The sequence below is a fragment of the Stegostoma tigrinum genome, chromosome 1, assembly GCF_030684315.1.
Source record: "Stegostoma tigrinum isolate sSteTig4 chromosome 1, sSteTig4.hap1, whole genome shotgun sequence".
In the NCBI taxonomy this organism is placed as follows: domain Eukaryota; kingdom Metazoa; phylum Chordata; class Chondrichthyes; order Orectolobiformes; family Stegostomatidae; genus Stegostoma; species Stegostoma tigrinum.
Window position 1 is genome coordinate 158,360,779 of NC_081354.1, and position 19,690 is coordinate 158,380,468.

Here is a 19,690-nt window from a genome sequence, read left to right on the forward strand (position 1 = left end):
AGGGTGAGGGGTGATGGGGGGAGGAGGAGGGGGGAGGAGGAGAAGGGGACGGGGGGGATGGGGCGTGAAAGGGTGGGGGGACAGATGGGGGGGGGGGAAGAGGGGGTGGGGGAAAGAGGGTGGGGGGAGGAAGAGGGGGGGGCGGGGAAGAGGAGGGGTGGGAAGAGGAGGAGGGGGAGGTGGGAGGGAGGAGGGGGAGAGGGGGGAGGGGGATAGGGGAGGGGGAGTGAAGGGGGGGGGGGAGAGAGGGGGGGGGAAGGTGGGAAGGGAGGGGGACAGGAGGAGGGGGGGGAAGAGGAAGGGGGGGGGAAGAGGAGGGGGGGGGGGAAGAGGAGGGGGAGGGCGGGAAGAGGAGGGGGAGGGGCGGAAGAGGAGAGGGGGGGGGAAGAGGAGGGGGGGGGGAAGAGGAGGGGGGGGGGGAAGAGGAGGGGGGGGGGAAGAGGAGGGGGGGGGGAAGAGGAGGGGGGGGGCGGAAGAGGAGGGAGGGGCGGAAGAGAGGGGGGGAGGGAGGAAGAGGACGGAGGGGGGGCGGAGAGGAGGGGGGGGGGCGGAAGAGGAGGGGGGGGGCGGAAGAGGAGGGGGGGAGGCGGAAGAGGAGGGGGGAGGGGCGGAAGAGGAGGGGGGGGGGCGGAAGAGGAGGGGGGGGGCGGAAGAGGAGGGGGGGGGCGGAAGAGGAGGGGGGGGGCGGAAGAGGAGGGGGGGGGGCGGAAGAGGAGGGGGGGGGCGGAAGAGGAGGGGGGGGGGCGAAGAGGAGGGGGGGGGCGGAAGAGGAGGGGGGGGGCGGAAGAGGAGGGGGGGGGGCGGAAGAGGAGGGGGGGGGCGGAAGAGGAGGGGGGGGCGGAAGAGGAGGGGGGGGGCGGAGAGGAGGGGGGGGGCGGAAGAGGAGGGGGGGGCGGAAGAGGAGGGGGGGGCGGAGAGGAGGGGGGGGGCGGAAGAGGAGGGGGGGGGCGAAGAGGCGGGGGGGGCGGAAGAGGAGGGGGGGGGCGAAGAGGAGGGGGGGGGGAAGAGGAGGGGGGGGGGAAGAGGAGGGGGGGGGGGAAGAGGAGGGGGGGGGGGGAAGAGGAGGGGGGGGGGAAGAGGAGGGGGGGGGGGAAGAGGAGGGGGGGGGGGAAGAGGAGGGGGGGGGGGAAGAGGAGGGGGGGGGGGAAGAGGAGGGGGGGGGGAGGAAGAGGAGGGGGGGGGGGGAAGAGGAGGGGGGGGGGGAAGAGGAGGGGGGGGGGGAAGAGGAGGGGGGGGGGAAGAGGAGGGGGGGGGGAAGAGGAGGGGGGGGAGAGGAGGGGGGGGGAAGAGGAGGGGGGGGGAAGAGGAGGGGGGGGGGAAGAGGAGGGGGGGGAAGAGGAGGGGGGGGGAAGAGGAGGGGGGGGGAAGAGGAGGGAGGGGGGGGAAGAGGAGTGGAGGGAGGGGAAGAGGAGGGGAGGGGGAAGAGGAGGGGGGGGGAAGAGAGGGGGGGGGAAGAGGAGGGGGGGAGGAAGAGGAGGGGGGGGGGGAAGAGGAGGGGGGGGGGAAGAGAGGGGGGGGGGAAGAGAGGGGGGGGGGAAGAGAGGGGGGGGGGAAGAGAGGGGGGGGGGAAGAGAGGGGGGGGGGGAAGAGAGGGGGGGGGGAAGAGAGGGGGGGGGGAAGAGGGGGGGGGGAAGGGGGGGGAGGGGGGGGGAGGGGAGGGGGGGGAGAGGGGAGGGGGGGAAGAGGGGGGGGGGAGAAGAGGGGGGGGGAAGAGGGGGGGGGGAGAGCAGGGGGGGGGGAGAGCAGGGGGGGGGGAGAGCAGGGGGGGGGGAGAGCAGGAGGGGGGGGAGAGCAGGAGGGGGGGAGAGCAGGAGGGGGGAGAGCAGGAGGGGGGAGAGCAGGAGGGGGGAGAGCAGGAGGGGGGGGGGGAGAGAGAGGAGGAGAGAGAGGGAGGAGAGCGGGAGGGGGAGGGGGGGAGAGAGAGAGGGAGGAGAGCGGGGGAGGGGGGAGAGAGGGAGGAGAGCGGGGGGGAGAGAGGGAGAGGGGGGGGAGAGAGGGAGGAGAGCGGGGGGGGGAGAGAGGGAGGAGAGCGGGGGGGGGGAGAGAGGGAGGAGAGCGGGGGGGGGGGGGAGAGAGGGAGGAGGGGGAGGGGGGGGAGAGAGGGAGGAGGGGGAGGGCGGGGGGGGGGAGAGAGGGAGGAGAGCGGGAGGGGGGAGAGAGGGAGGAGAGCGGGAGGGGGGAGAGAGCGGGGGGGAGGAGGGGAGAGCGGGGGGGGAGGAGGGGGAGAGCGGGGGGGGGGAGGAGGGGGAGAGCGGGGGGGGGGGGAGGAGGGGAGAGCGGGGGGGGGGGGAGGGGGGAGAGCGGGGGGGGGGGAGGAGGGGGAGAGCGGGGGGGGGGGAGGAGGGGGAGAGCGGGGGGGGGGGACGAGGGGGAGAGCGGGGGGGGGGGACGAGGGGGAGAGCGGGGGGGGGGGGGGAGGAGGGGGAGAGAGAGAGAGAGAGAGAGAGAGAGAGAGACGAGAGAGAGAGAGAGAGAGAGAGAGAGAGAGAGAGAGAGAGAGAGAGAGAGAGAGAGAGAGAGAGAGAGAGAGAGAGAAAAAAAGGGGGGAGGGGGGAGAAGAGCCTAATGCTGTTGCAAGAGGGAACAAAAACAAAAAAAAGAGGATGAGGGCCAAAGTGTGGGAGATGGATTGGATATGGTCAAGGGCCTTGTCAACTATGATACTGGGAAATCCTCGGTTGAGGGAGAAGAAGGGTTCCATTGTAGAAGCTGCCAACATCAGAACAGATGCAGGGATGGAGAAACAGAACAAAAAAAGAGAGTCTTCACAAGAAATGGGGCAAAAGTATACAGTCAAGGAAACTGCAGGGGTCTGTGCACTTATATTGGAAATTGGTGATCAGCCTATTCCCAGAAATGGAAAGTCATGTCAAGAAAGGGAAGGAAGGAATTGGTGATGGACCAGGTAAAAAGGGAGGGCAAGGTGAAAATCAGAAGTAAAATTGACAAACTTCTCCAATTCCAGGACAGAGGGGGAAGAAGCACTAATGAAGCGACATCGGTTACCCTTCACACTAGAGGACAGGAGACACTTTCCCAAGGATCAGTGCTAGATTGCCTTTTTGCTGCATAAATCACTTGGATCTTAAAATGTAGAGGAAAATTTCAAGATTTGCTAATGATACCAAACTTAAGAGGCAAACTGGGAGAATGATCTCAAAAATGCCCGTCACAGGTCAGAGAAAATAGCAGAATGGCTGACAAGTAGCAAATGGAATGTAATACAAGAAGCATAATGAAATTTAGCTGAAAGGATGGGGAGTGGCAATACAAAAACTTAAATAATTTACAAAAACGTGGGCAGCAGCAGAGACACTCAGGGGTGCACATTCACTGATCTTTGAATGTGACAGGATGTACTAAGAGTGGTTAGCAAAACAGTTTTTACTAAGCTTATGATTCAAAAAGAGGCATTGAATGTAAAAACAGGAAGACATGTCGAACTTATATAAAGCTCTCAGGCCCCCACTAGATTATTGTACTGAAATAACATTTGCTGGCATCATAACACAAATACATTGCAGATCAGAAACTAGGAATTCTGCAGCTAGTAACTCACCTCCTGACACTCCAAAGTCCATCCAATATCTACAAAGCACAAGTCTAGATTGTGGTGTAAGTCCAGCAACTCAAAAACCTGAAAGCCATCCAGAACAAAGTAGCCCATTTGATGGACTCTAACCTCTAACTTTCATATTCACTTTCTCTACTACTGACAGAGTAGTAGTGTATACCACCTAACGATGCATTGCTACAAATCACTAAAGTTCCTTCAACATCAGTTTCCAAACCTACCACCTCTGCCATCAAGGAGGACAAGGGTAGCAGATACATGAGAACACCATCACTTGCAGGTTCCACTGCAAGCCATAAATCATCCCAACTTGGAAATATAGTGTCACTGGGTCATATCTTTGAACTCCCTTTCTAACTGCTGTATGGGTATACCTATATCCCATGGACCTCTGCAGTTCAGTGCCACTTTCTCAAAGCAACCGAGAATGGGCAATAAATGCTGGCCTAGCCAGTGACATCCACATCCCATAAACAAAAAAGAGAAATAGACAAGGCCCATTCTTTATAACCTTGCCTACTTCAACATCCCAATTCCATTGGTTTATAGCTTCCACCCTCGGTCAGTTGATAGCAATCTAATTTCTCAGAGATAATTGGAACTGTTATCTTGGATTCTCCAGCATCTGCAAAGTGTGAAGCTGGACGAACACAGCAGGCCAAGCAGCACCTCAGGAGCAAAAAAGCTGACATTTCAGGCCTAGACCCTTCATAATTTCTCAATCAGGTTGTTCAAGTTCAAACCTGATTCCAGGGCTTAAGCACAAAACCAAGGCTAACGCTCCAGCTCTGAGGGACTGCTACAATTCCAGTCTTTTCGATGTGAGTTTAAACTAAGCGTCCACCTCCCTGCTTGGTGAGAGTAAAAGACATCCATGGCATTATTTCAAAGTAGTACAGGGAGTTATGCCCAAAGCCTTGACCAATACTTAATGCTCAAAACATCACAAAAGACATCAGATTGCTTGCCAACAGCAAAACATGTTCCTTTCAGCCCAAAAACATCTTGTTAGTGGTGAACACTACTGGTGTTGTTACTGCATGGCAGATTCACCTGTTCTTCAATTGTTTGAGATACATTATCTGAAGTAGACTGGGCATTTGGGACTAGATGATCTTATAGCCATTTGTATGTATGCAACATACAGCAAAGAACAAAATCTGATCAGGGAGCCATTATCCTTTAGCATCATTAAATGTACCAATTTCAGCATCAAGATTACATGGCAAATAAGTGGCCTGGGATCTATTTAGAAGCGTGCTTAAAATACCAATTTTACTGTGCTTAGAACTGTGGAATCCGAACGTGTATAATGACCAGCGAATATTAGGAACTAGCAAAGGTAGGTCTGTGGTAGACATTAATAGATTGATTGGTTTTCTTGTGAATTGTCCTAGAGTCATCGAGATGAAAACACAGAAACAGACTCTTCGGTCCAACTCGTCCATGCTGACCAGATATACTACACAAACCTAGTGTCAGCATTTGGTCCATATCTCTCTAAACCCTTCCTATTCATATTTAAGAGGCATCTGGATGGGAATGTTGTTATTATACCTACCTCCACCACTGCCTCTGGCAGCTCATTCCATACAGGCACCACCCTCTGTGTGAGAACGTTGCCACTTAGGTCCCTTTTGAATCTTTTCTCTCTTACCTTAAATTGACGTCCTGTAGTTTTGGACTCCCTTCACCCTGGGGAAGGGACCCTGTCTGGTCACCCTATCCATGCCCGTGATTTTATAAATTTCTAAAAGGTCACCCCTCAGCTTCTGACACTTCAGGGAAAAATAGACCCAGTGCATTCAGCCTCTCCCTATAGCTCAAACCCTCCAACCCTGGTAACATCCTTGTAAATCTTTTCTGAACCCTTTCGAGTTTCACAACATCCTCCCTAAAGGAGGGAGGACCGAACTGCATGCAGCTTTCCAAACGTGGCCTAATCAATATCGTGCACAGCCGCAACATGACATTTCCACTCCTATACTCACTCAATGCACTGACCAAAGGTGAGAATACGAAATGCCTTCATTATCCTATCTACTTGCAACTGTAAAGGAACTATGAATCTGCATTCCTAGTTCTGTTTGGAAACTCTCCCCAGGACTTTATCCTTAAGGTGTATAAGTCCTGCCCTGAGTTGCCTTTCCAAAATGCAGCACCTCGCATTTTCTCGATTAAACTCCATCTGCCACTCAGCTGATTGGCCCATCTGATCAAGATCCCATTGTACTATGAGGTAACCTTTTAGCTGTCCACTACACCTCCAATTTTGGTGTTATCTGCAAACTTACTAACCATACCTATGTTCACATCTAAAATCATTCATATAAAGATTCAACAAAATGTCTTTTTTCAGCAATGCTCAGGTTCTGTCCAAGCAATCATTTATTTTATTAATGCTGGCAAGGTACTGGATGTCACCTTGCTATACAGTAGACGCTCAAGTGTTCCGTAGATCCAGAGAACAATGTTGTCAGGAGTTGTTGAGTTCAACGATGACGGTAAGATTGGAGAGGAGGAAGCAAATAAAAATGCAATCCAAAAGCATTACATCTAATCTGCAAGTGCACCATTGGATGGCTAAGGGGGAAGAGTCTTCAACAACCTTGACATCTGCGATTTTACCAAAAACCTTATCTACAAGGCAGTCATTCTTCCATCTGGCTCCAAAAGCCAGGATTACTTATCAACATCACCTCAATCCTCTTGAGATATATCAGCATCAGCTATAAGAATAGGCTTACTGACATCAGTGTTATTGAAGCAGTTAGTAGGGTTAGTGTTGAGACCGTTATCATCCAAAACCAATTCTACTGAGTTGGCCACAAGCTTAGCATGCCCGAATTCTGACTATAAAAACAGATTTTCTTTGCCAAGTTCAAGGAAGGCACTTGAATGAAAGGTGGACAAAAGCAAGCCTTTCAGTGACTCTCTTGAAGGCTTTCCTTAAGAAATGTAATGTAGATGTCAACATACAGGAGACCCTCGTTCAGAGAAACCAATTTGGAGAAAACTCCTGTATGAAGGGACATAATTCTTCAAGAACACCATCTGCTGGAGGAAGTAAGAAAAGAAACAAGAGTAGGAATGTCGACAATATCAACGTCAAGGACCAGTTATATTTGGAAGGTGTTTTGGGAAATGAGAGGTTAGAGATGCGGCTCAAGAATCAGGCTCATCAGTCATGCAAGGACTCACGTAATCCATCACAAACGACATGAGGAATTTCCTTGGTAGAAAAGCATACACCCCATTAGTGAGTGATTGACGACAATAACTACAGCAAGCCCCACTGTCTGATGCCAGTACAATGACAAAGCATAGTCTCTATACATCTTGAACATTAAAGACAGTACAATAGATAATTTAAGTTCAAGTGAATGTAGAACGATATTGTAGTATTTCAAAGAAGCGTCAGAATGGCTATCCTGTCAGAGCCTATATTTGTCCCTCAGTCAACATTATAACACAACGGACGACATAATGGATTACACAGTGAAATCGAACAGAATCAGCAGCAATAATACATTCCTACCCGATGAGCTCAATGCGCTCATTCTATGCTCATTTTGAACAGAAGGTTAGTGAAAAGATCATAGAATAGATCATCTACCATAGAATCTCTAGTATTGAAACAGGCCCTTCGGCCCAACAACACCCTCAGAGCATTCCTCCAAACCTATCACCCTAATCTACACATCCCTGAACTCTACAGGCAATTTAGCATGGTCAATCCACCTAGTTTGCACATCTTTGGACTGTGGGAGGATGCCCTCACAGACATGGGGAGAATGTGCAAACTCCACGCTGACAGTCACCCGATAGAGGAATCGAACCTGGGTCCCTGGCAATGTGAGGCAGCGATGCTAACTACTGTGCCACCATGCCGCCCTATAATTAACATCCACGGAGAACAAACTGTTCTGTGATTTAAAATTCAGGGCATTAAGCCTCCATTAAGTACCGTGAGCCTGACAAAACAGATATAACTTCCATGGTATCCAATCGGCATGAGCTTGGTATAAAAATTTGAAATTCATTGGTTTAGGCAGATGGAGTAACTGGAGAAAATGACTTGTTTGTATGATAATCAGGGTTTAAGCACGTTGTTTGCAGTACATTCTGTGCATCGTAACATTTTCCCTGATATTCTAGTGCAGACTTGCTCACACATCTCAGTTAAGAGAGAATGGTATAACATCCTACTTCCTACTTACATCAGCATTGGAAAAGATACAAATAAAAGATATCAAACTGAAGGGTTGTAACTATAGGAATATTCAAAAGGTTGGAGTTTATTTTCCTCAGAATGATAGAGGGGTGAACTCTTAAATTATGAAGAGTTACAATAGGGTAGATGCATCCACTTGAGAGAATCTAAAATCTGGCTTGCAGATATAAGGTAGTCATTAATAGAACACAGTGAATCTGTACTTCAGAAAATGGAAATGCCCATAAGATGAAAAAGTAAGCAATGAGAATTTAAGTGGAAATCACAAAGGTGGAGAAGGGAAAAGGCATGATGGCGACATCAGTAAAGCATCAACCACTTGAGCCAAATGGATCATTTCTGTGATATTATTCTAGATCCCATGGAAGTACTGAACAATTGCTGATGTCATGGTCTTTGAAATAATTTATTGCAGCCATGTGATTATAAGGAACAAATAAAGTGCAGCACTTACTAACTAATGACAGATGAACTCACCAATCATCTTGTGCCCACAGACCAATCACAACATTCAGAACCCAACGTGCTGGTTACCATGGAAACAATCACATGGTAAACACTAACATGAAACAAACCAAATCCCGCCTACACGGCTGTCTTCTCTGGCATTTGCTGAAAGTCCTGTCAAACATAATGAATACTACTTGATATGATATTACCTTTCCGCAAAGACCCAGATGTACCTGCATCTACAGTCACTGCTGCAGACACTAGATTGGTCTTCTTGAGAGAGTGAACCCACTGCAAGTGACTGGACCAGGTGGAGTCCCCAGTCATGCACTTAGATCACATTTGGATTAGCGAACCAGACTATTAGCTTATGTCCTTAACTTCTCCTCACTACAATCTGAAGTCCACACCTGCTTCGAGAAGGCTACTCATCATCCTGATGCCAAGGAAAAGCCAAGCAGACTGCCTCAATGACTCCCGGAGGCTCACAGCTCGATAGTTGTGAAGTGCTTCAAGAGGTCGATCATGGCTCACATCAACTCTGGCAACCAAATTGCCTTGATCCTTTGTAGTTCATCTACCTGTCACAACAGGTCCATGGCAGATGCCATCTCCCTGGCCCTACTCTCATCCCTGGTGCATCCGGATAATAAGGATACCTACATAAGGCTCCCATTTATTGGCTACAGCTCCGCCTTCAACACCATAATCCCACACAGACTCAGAGACCTCTGTCTCAGCTTCCACTTCTGTAACTGGATCCTCAACTTCCTGACTCAGACTGTAATCAGTTAGAATAGGCAACGGCACCTTGTCCACTATAATCCTGAACATCAATGCTCCACAAGGCTGCTCAGCCCCATACTATACTACTTATACACTCACGATTGTGTGACAAAATTCTATCCCAATTCCATTTACAAATTTGGTGATGGCACCACTACTGTAGGTTGGATCTTAAACAATGACAAGGCAGCGTACAAGAAAGAGACAGTGCTTAGTGGCATGGAATAAATACAACAATCTCACCATCAACATTAGAAAAACAATCATGCTGGTCATTGACTCCAGAAAGCAGGGTGGAGGGCACATCCGAGTCTGCATCAATGGTACCAAGGCAGAAATGGTCAAAAGCACCAAGCTCCTGGGCATAAAGATCACCAGCAATCTATCCTGGTCCACCCAGGTCAACACGATGGTCAGGAAAGCACACCACACCTCTATATCCTCAGGAGGAAAAGGAAATTCAGCATGTCCACAAATGTTTATAGATGCAGCACTGAAAGCATCCTATCTGGATGCATCACAGTGTGGTTTGGAAACTGCTGGTCCCAATACCGGAAGAAACTACAGAGAATTAGGAACACAGCCCAGTCCATCACACAAACCAACCTTTCATTCTATGACTCCATCTATGTTACCCACTGCCTCAGGAAAGCAGTCAACATAATCAGAGAGCCCTCTCACGTCACCCTCTTCAGTCAGACAAGCAGAAGGTACAATCCACTGCATTCTGCACTCTGTTCATGCCATCCTGATGCACTTCATATGGTACGTTTTGTCTGTATAGCCTGCAAAACAGCACTTTCCATAAGACATAGGAGTGGAAGTAAGGCCATTCGGCCCGTCAAGTCCACTCCGCCATTTAAATCATGGCTGATGGGTAGGCCATTTAGAACAGAGTTGAGGAGAAACATCTTCACCCAGAGTGTGGTGGATATGGAAATGGAATGCTCTGCCCCAGAAGGCAGTGGAGGCCAAGTCTCTGGATACTTTCAAGAAAGAGATGGATACAGCTCTTAAAGATAGTAGAATCAAGGGTTATGGGGATAAGGCAGGAACAGGATACTGATTGTGGATGATCACCCATGATCACAAATGAATGGTGGTGCTGGCTCGAGGGGCCGAATGGCCTACTCCTGCACCTATTGTCTATTGACTCTCAGCTGCCTCAAATATTGACCCCTTCTACACCATACATTAACTTGTAAGTTTCTATTAGATCTCCCCCCAACCTTCTAAACTCTAATGAGTACAATCCCAGGATCCTTAGCTGTTCATCATACATTAAACCTACTATTCCAGGGATCATCCATGTGAATCTCCGCTGGACACACTCCAGGGCTAGTATATCCTTCCTGGAGGTGTGGGGCCCAAAATTGGACACAGTATTCTAAATGGGGCCTAACTAGAGCTTTATAAACACTCAGAAGCACATCGCTGCTTTTATATTCCAATCCTCTTGAGATAAACGACAACATTACATTTGCTTTCTTAATTACAGGCTCTACCTGCAAGTTAACCTTTACAGAATCCTGAACCAACACTCCCAGATCCCATTGTACTTCTGCTTTGCGAATTTTCTCACCGTTTAGAAAATAGTCCATGCCTGTATTCTTCTGTCCAAAGTGCAAAACCTCACATTTACACACATCGAACTTCATCAGCCATTTCCTGGACCAGTCTCCTAAACTGTCTAAGTCTTTCTGCAGCTTCCCCACCTCCTCAGTACTACCTGTCTGTCCACCTATCTTTATATTATCAGCAAACTTCACCAGAATGCCCCCAGTCCCTTCATCCAGATCGTTAACATATAAGGTGAACAGCTGTGGCCCCAACACTAACCCTGCGGGACACCACTCGTCACCAGTCGCCATTCCGAAAAAGTGCCTTTTATCCCAACTCTGCCTTCTGTCAAACAGCCAATCCTCAATCCAAGCCAGTAGCTCACCTCGAACACAATAGGCCCTCACCTTGCTCAGCAGCCTCCCGTGAGGCACCGTATCAAAGGCCTTTTGGAAGGCTAGATAGATAGCATCTACTGGGTTTCCCTGGTCTAACCTACTTGTTACCTCTTCAAAGAATTCTAACAGGTTTGTCAGGCACGACCTCCTCTTACTAAATCTATGCTGACTTGTTCTAATCTGACCCTGCACTTCCAGGAATTTAGAAATCTCATCCTTGACAAGGGATTCTAGAATTTTACCAACTACCCAGATTAGGCTGATCGGCCTATAATTTTCCATCTTTTGCCTTCATCCTTTCTTAAACAAGGGAGTTACAACAGCAATTTTCCAATCATCTGGGACTTTCTCTGACTCATCTGTATCTTGGTACGTGACAACAATAAGTCAAATGAAACATGGCAAATAAAAGATGACCTGGATATTATTTCTCTGCTGTTTGCACACTTTCTACTTCAGGCTTCCAAAAATACTTCATTGCGTTTAGAGTGCTTCAGGATATCCAGCGCTCATGAAAGATACTACATAAACAACAGGCATTCAGAACAGCTCCCAGCTTTGTTACAACTAAGATGAGAAATATGGTGTGGAGCTGGACGAACACAGCAGGCCAAGCAGCATCTTAGGACCCTTCATCTGACGAAGGGTCTAGGCCCGAAGCGTCAGCTATTGTGCTCCTAAGATTCTTCCCATCCAGCTCCACACTTTGTTACCTCGGATTCTCTAGCATCTGCAGTTCCCATTATCTCTGAGGAATATGGTATTCTACGTAGCTAAAATCCGTTTCATCGGAAGGTCAAAACAAAAATCCCGAATGATTCACGAACCTCGTACAACTATGGAGACTCTATAGAGTTCCACACACCCAAACTATGCCTCTTCCGAGCAAATCCAGTCTCTGATAAGGAGGCCACAGTTAGTCAGATCTAACATTCTCTGTCGAACCTGACAATTAACTTAAAAATAAATTACAAACAACCAAATCAACGCCATAGTTACCAGTTCCTGTATTTATAGCTCGCCAATGATTCTTGTCTTCAAAAAGAAAAATAATTACTTCGTAAACAATTATTTTAAAGGCACGTCCGTTAGCAGCTCCGCCTGTTTGAAATTCCCGCCCTTCCGGGAGAAATCTCGCAGCCGTATGCTAATCAGATCCGCGTCGATATAGTAATTGTCTAAAAAATGTGATTTCATAGTTCACACACGAATTAATGTCAAAATATCACAAAAATGTAGTTTTTCCTTTAAAAGACGGTAACCTAAATACAACTTGTCACGTTGCTATGGCCAAGTGACGTCATCTCCTTGGCAATACACATGGCGCGGGTGGTGTTTGGTTGTTGCTATGGTGACAGGCCCAGCGGAAGCCGGTCCTTCAGAATCCCTCACTCTATCTCATTGCACAGAGGACGTCTGAGTGGCAGAAACGGACGATGGCGACGAAATGTGGAAAGAAGCCTTGCGGCAGGGAAATCAAAGGCCCAACTCCCTGCTCTGTGGGTGTGGTAAGTTCAGTTCTAAAGAAGGACCTGAAACGTTAACTCCGCTTTCTTTCCACAGATGCTATCAGACCTGCTGAGTTTTTCCAGCAATTTCTGAATTTGCTGTAAGTAAATGGCACATTCAGGTAACTCAGAGAGAGAAAGGCGGATTATTCCATGCTGTCAGAGTTACATAAAGAAAGAGTAAATACGTGTTCGTGGGCTTTGATGCAGGAGGATGGAAGGAGGATTGTGTTAGAGTGTTTAGTGGTGTTCCACAGGAATCACTGCTGGGACCTCTGCTGTTCGTGTTCCCCATAAATGATTTGGAGGAAAACGTAGCTGTCTAATTAGTAATTTTGCTGACGATAGAAAGATTGTTTGAGTTACGGATTGTCAGGAGGATTTGTCAGAGTATACAGCAGGATTTGGATCAGTTGGAAGCATGGGCAGAAAAATGGCAGCTGGAGTTTAATCCAGACAAATGTGAGGTGATGCGTTTTGGAACGTCAAATACAGGTAGAAATTATATGGTAAGTGGTAGAACTCTTAAGAGTATTGATATGCAGAAGGATCTGGGTGTGTAGATTCACAGATCACTGAAGGTGGCATTTGCAGGTAGGTAAGGTAGTAAAAATGGCGTATGGCACACTTGCCTTCATTGGAAGGGGCACTGACCATAAGACCATAAGACATGGGAGTGGAAGTAAGGCCATTCGGCCCATCGAGTCCACTCCGCCATTTAATCATGGCTGATGGGCATTTCAACTCCACTTCCCTGCAACTCTCCCCACTCTCACTCTTAATTCCTTGCAAGATCAAGAATTTATCAATCTCTGCCTTGAAGACATTTAACGTCCCGGCCTCCACTGCGCTCTGTGGCAATGAATTCCACAGGCCCACCTCTGTCTGGCTAAAGAAATGTCTCCTCATTTCCGTTCTAAATTGACCCCCTCTAATTCTAAGGCAGTGCCCGTGGGTCCTAGTGACCCCACTTAACAGAAACAACTCCCCAGCGTCCACCCTTTCTAAGCTATGCTTTATCTTGCAAGTTTATGTTCGATCTCCCCTCAATCTTTTAAATGCTAATGAATACAATCGCAGGAGCATCAGCCGTTCATTGTACGTTAAACCTACCATTTCAGGGATCATCCGTGTGAATAACAAAGAAAATCAAGTACAATTGAGTATAAGGATAGACAGGTTATGCTGCAGCTTTATAGAATTGTAGTTAGACCACAGTTGGAGTATTGCATACAATTCTGGTCACTTCACTACCAGAAGGATGTGAATGCTTTGGAGAGGGTACAGAAAATGTTTACCAGGATGTTACCTGGAATGGGGGATTTTAGGTATGAAGAAAGGTTGGATAGACTGCGTCTGTTTTCACTGGAGGGCAGGAGTTTGGGGGATGACCTAATAAAAGTTTATAAGATTGTTAATTGTATGGATAGAGTGGAAAGTATGAGGCTTTTTCCCAGGGTGGAGGCAGCAATTACTTAGGGACATAGGTTCAGGGTGTGATGGGCGTGCGGAGTTTAAAAGAGATGTGCAAGGCACTTTTTCACACAAAGAGTGGTGAGTGCTTGGAACGTGTTGCCAGTAGAGGTGGTGGAAGCAGACACAATAACAGCATTCAAGAAGCACTTGGATGAATACATGAATAGGAAGGGAATAGAGGGACAAGAATCCTGTAAGTGAAGACAGTTTTAGTATTGATGATACCATTTATCATATTGTCTGACACATTAACCATCCTAAATGGGAAAAATTTCAAGAAGATCCATAAACTTAAAACTGGGCACAGTGAATGCATTGTGTAACAACATATGTGTAACAAGATGTAGTGCAACAACCCACCGGGATCCTTAGATAGTAATCTCCATGCCTGCAACCTTTGACGTCTTGTTCACACAATATTCATATGGCTAGATTATTTCCATTTGTGATCAATGGCACCCTTCAACTCCCAAAACCTTGGATGTTGAAAATGATGGATTCAATAATGAGTTGGCCATTGCCTGACACTTAGGTGCCTCAGTGTTATGTGCTGCATTTCAGTCCAAATCTGAATGATGTCTGGGTTTTGCTACATATGAACACTGACTGCAGTTTCTGAGGAGTTTAACATCTTGCCTTTCTAATCTTATGATGAAGAGAAGGCCATTAATAAGAACTTTTTCCTGCAGTGATGCTGTGGGGCTAAGTCAATTGGTTTCTAAGAATTACAACCATGTTTCCTTGAGCAATGGATTCCCAAAGATCTCAGTATGGTTAGGGATCCTTGATGAAAAATGCTGTAAAGAGAGCCACTTTCCTAACATCTCTTGAATTCAGTTCTTTGGACAAAAGGCCATTGAAGGTCTGCTGCTGACTGGCCCTATAGAACCTATTTTTGGTGTTGGTGAGCAGTTTATTGCTGGGTTAGTACCACTTGATTGACTGTCAATTACACCTTCCATTGCTTTGTTGTTGACCAATAGAAAACTGATGGAATGGTAATTGGCTGGCATGGATCTGTCCTGTCTTTTGAAGGCTGGTTATACCTGGGCAATTTTTCATAACTTGCTATCTCACAACTGTTGGACTCTGAATGTCAAAGGCTGTTCTGCACCCAGATTTGCATCGTTAATCAAGAGTTGTCTGGCAGAGTTCCTGACATTTGCTCTGATGTGGAAATTGTGCACAACTTTGAGCGCAGGGAACTGGACATCATGCTGGATAAGATGGTCCTGATGCTGAATGGGATGATGCAGACCAAACTTCATCTTCTCACGGGATCATCAGTGAAAGTCCAATACTTGCCTTAAAGTTGCTACTCGGGTTAGTGCAGTCTCAGCTTTTTGGAAGATTGCTCAGAAATGTAGGAAGAAGGCTAATGCCCTTCAGTACTCCATCAGTCTATATCCCATTATCTTCTCTTCGACACCTCACACTCGCACAGTCTGTCACTGTGCCCCCTCTGACTCCACTCTAATTATTGCAACATTTTCCCCACTCTTCCAGCCCTCAAAAGCACAAACCGTCTTTGTCCTCTGCATCACCTTCTCACTTCTCTTACCCAGGTGCAAAAATGGAAATAATCTAGCCATATGTACCAAAAGTACAGCTGTGACATCCAATTTCATCCCCAGTACTACGTGTCTTCTCTAGATGGTGTGTAACATGTATATAACCTTCTGTTATAGTTTTTTCAAGTTAGTACATAATTTTTACAAACATCTTGTCATTCTGATGAACTCCTTTTTACATTCCTCATTTATATCCTATCTGGATATTAAAGATAGAGCAAGGGACATTCTAGGCCATGAAATTACAGGTTATGATTGAGAATTGATGGTATTCCACTGGTCAAGAAGGATGCCCAGTCTTGAGCTGCAACGTGTGCACATGGAATGCAAATAGTAACTTTTACCAATACTGTCGTGGATAGATTCCTCTGGGATAGATAAGTTGATGAGGATGATGTCAAGTACATTTTCCCTGTACTTGTTTCATTCATCATAATCTGCTGCAGACCCAGACTGGCAACTTAGTTAATATTAATAATTCTCTTTGGTGAAGGACATTGAAATACCCACCGAGGATTCCTTCTGTTCCAAGTTACCCTCAGTTTCTTCCAAGTGTATTAAACATGGAGGAAAGGAGACAATAAGAACTGCAGATGCTGGAAGCCAGAGTCTATACTTGTGAGGCTGGAAAATCATAATATCAGAGGAGCTGGTAACTCAATGTTTCAGACCAAAACCCTTCATCAGGACTGGGAAGGAGGAGGGGAGCCCAGAAATAAATAGAGGGAGGGGATGGGATAGAACACAGAACATTACAACGCTGTACAGGCCCTTTGGCCCTCGATGTTGCGCCGACCTGTAAAACCAATCTGGAGCCCATCTAATCTACACTATTCCAATATCATCCATATGTTTATCCAATGACCATTTAAATGCCCTTACAGTTGGCGAGTCTATTACTGTTGCAGGCAGGGCATTCCATGCCCTTACTACTCTGAATAAAGCACCTACTTCTGACATCTGTCCTATATCTATCACCCCTCAATTTAAAGCTATGTCCCCCTGTGCTAGCCATCACCATCCAAGGAAAAAAGCTCTCACTGTCCACCCTATTTAATCCTCTGATCATCTTGTATGTCTCTATTAAGTCGCCTCTTAACCTCCTTCTCTGTAATGAAAACAGCCTCAAATCCCTCAGCCTTTCCTCATAAAACCTTCTGGCTGCACCAGAGTTTTGTACAGCTGCAACATGACCTCATGGCTCCAAAGCTCAATCCCCCTACCAATAAAACCAAACACACCATATGCCTTCTTAACAACCCTATCAACCTGGGTGGAAACTTTCAGGCATCTATGCACATGGACACCGAGATTTCTCTGCTCATCCACACTACCAAGAATCTTACCATTAGCCCAGTACTCTGTATTCTTGTGACTCCTTCCAAAGTGAATCACCTCACATTTTTCCGCATTAAACTCCATTTGCCACCTCTCAGCCCAACTCTGCAGCTTATCTATGTCCCTCTGTAACCTGCAACATCCTTCCGCACTATCCACAACTCCACCGACTTTGGTGTCATCTGCAAATTTACTAACCCATCCTTCTATACCCTCATCCAGGTCAGTTATAAAAATGACAAACAACAGTGGCCCCAAAACAGATCCTTGCCAAACACCACTAGTAACTGAACTCCAGGATGAACATTTCCCATCAACCACCAATGGGATGGGTTAGGTGGGAGGAAGGGTAGGAGAGATGGTGATAAGTGGATGCAGGTAGGTGGGTTATTGTGATTGGTCCGTCGGAAGGGTGGAGTAGATAGGTGAATAGGAAAATGGACAGGTTAGGTCAGGTCAGGAGGGGGTTGCCACTGCATGCAACAACCAACCCAACCTTCTGGTTGCCATCCATTTTAATTCCCCTTCCCACTCCCCTGATGACAGGTCCATCCTTGGCCTCTTCCACTGTCAGAGTGAGGCCAAACGTAAACTGGAGGAACAATACCTGATATTTCACCTTGGAAACTTACAGCCAATGGCCTTAACATTGACTTGCCCTCCCCCTTCTGACCTGACCTAACTTGTCCACTACTCACCTATCTGCTCCACTCTTGCCATGGACCACTCGCACTAACCTCCTATCTGCATCCACCCGTCACCATCTCTCCTACCCTTCCCACCCAGCCCCACTCTGTCCCTCTATTTATTTCTGATCACCCCTCCCCATCCCCAGTCCTGACGAAAGTTTTGGCCCGAACCCTTGACTTATCTGCCCCTCGAATGCTGTCTGACCTGATGGCTTTACAAGCCTCACACATAAAGTACTAAATATGGAGGAATACAGATTAATTATCAAAGGGACACCGTAGAGAATAATCAAAAGGAAGTTTTCTTGCCCACATTTGACCTAATGCCATGAGACTTCATAGGTTCCAGAGTAAGTATTAAGGATTCTCAGCACAACTCCCTTGTGACTCGACTCCACTGAGCTACCACATCTGTCCTGCCAGTGATAAACAAGTCTGAAGGCATGGCTGATTCTTTGCGTATGAATAGTCTGTGGACCAGCTTTCTAAAGTTTTGCATTGGTCCCCAAATGTAGTGAGCTGGGGAGGAAGTTTTCCTCTGGGGACGAGAAATAAAAGTCAGTGCCTTTACTGATTCCCAAACTCACCTCATGGGGAAACAACCACTGGTCCTAATTTTGATTGGTTGCCTCATTAAGTACCATCCAATTGAGCACGGTTGAAGTTGGAGACCCAATCATAGGTCTTAGAAATCAGAAACATAGAAGGCAGCAGGAGCAGTAGGCTCTTTAATTCTGCTCTGCTGTTCAATATGATCATGGGTGATCATCTAACGCAGTACCCTGCCCCCACTTTCACCCCAAGCCCTTTGATCCCTTTAATCCGACAATATCTATCTATCTCCTCAGCGGTAGTGGGAACTGCCGATGCTGGAGAATCCGAGATAACAAGGTATAGAGCTGGATGAAGACAGCAGACCAAGCAGCATCAGAGGAGCAGGAATGCTGATGTTTGGGATCTGGACCCTTCTTCAGAAGGTCTAGACCCGAAACGTCAGCTTTCCTGCTCCTCTGATGCTGTTTGTCCTGCTGTGTTCATCCAGCTCTATACTTTGTTATCTCTATTTATCTCCTGCCTGAAAGCATAAAATGCTTGATCTCAATCACAGACTCACCACTCTCTGGGGGAAGAAATTTCTCCTCATCTCAGCGCTAATGGTCTACTATATATACTATTGATATGCTTTACTATTGATAGCTTTAAATTGAGGGGTGAAAGATATAGGACAGATGTCAGAGGTGGTTTCTTTACTCAGAGAGTAGTAAGGGAATGGAACGCTTTGCCTGCAACAGTAATAGATTTGCCAACTTTAGGTACATTTAAGTCATCATTGGATAAACATATGAACGTACATGGAATAGTGTAGGTTAGATGGGCTTCAGATTGGTATGACAGGTCAGCACAACATCAAGGGCCGAAGGGCCTGTACTGTGCTGTAATGTTCTATGTTCTATATATCTTTAGACTGTGATCTCTGGTTCTGGACTCCCCAATCATTGGGAACATCCATCCTGTGTATACCCTGCCTAGTCCTGTTAGAATGGTACAGGTTTCTACAAGATCCACCCACCACATCTCATTATTTTAGTGTATCTAGTGAATATAATCCTAACTGACCCAGTCTGTCTTCATTCATCAGTTCAGCCATCATCCCAGGAAATAGTCTGGTACACTTTTGTTGTAGCCCCTCCATATGCAGAACATTCATCCTCAGATGACGAGACAAGAATTTCACACAATATTCCAGGTGTAGTCTCACAAAGCTATCGTACAATTTCTGCAAGACATCCCTGTTCCCATACTTGAAACCTCTTGCTATGAAGGTTAATATACTATTTGACTTCTTCACCAACTGCTGCCCCTGCAAACACAATTTTTTAAAAAAGGTCCTTCACCCAGCTGCTATTTCGCTGTGTGAGAGTCTGACCAGTGGCGCTTCTTGTACTCAGACAATATGGGAAGAACTCCAGGCCTGTCAATAGTTGTGACCCCCATATTCTGCCACCTTCAGGCTTCTAGATTCCCACAGCATAAGGAGTTTGAGTGCTTGACTGGTAAATCCCAGTTGGACTCCCTTAATTGCCATCAATAGGCTCCTACCAAGTT

The 19,690-nt window shown here is 47.3% G+C and overlaps 2 protein-coding genes across 3 annotated transcripts in view; one reads left to right on the forward strand and one right to left on the reverse strand.

Moving 5' to 3' along the window:
- ska1 (spindle and kinetochore associated complex subunit 1) overlaps window positions 1-12,128 on the reverse strand; it is a 59,639-nt gene extending 47,511 nt beyond the window's left edge. Inside the window, exon 1 of one of the 2 annotated variants that reach the window (XM_059649693.1) lies at window positions 11,830-11,919. The gene's annotated coding sequence lies outside the window, so the exon portion shown is untranslated. Of the gene's footprint in view, window positions 1-11,829; window positions 11,920-12,001 lie in introns of those variants that run through there. The other variant, XM_048533954.2, reaches the window with a different exon arrangement.
- A 197-nt stretch (window positions 12,129-12,325) lies between these two features.
- Window positions 12,326-19,690, forward strand: part of cfap53 (cilia and flagella associated protein 53) — a 44,610-nt gene continuing 37,245 nt past the window's right edge. Inside the window, exon 1 of the mRNA XM_048539431.2 lies at window positions 12,326-12,510. Coding sequence (XP_048395388.1) covers window positions 12,439-12,510 — 72 coding nt within the window. The 5' untranslated portion in view covers window positions 12,326-12,438. The remainder of the gene's footprint in view (window positions 12,511-19,690) is intronic.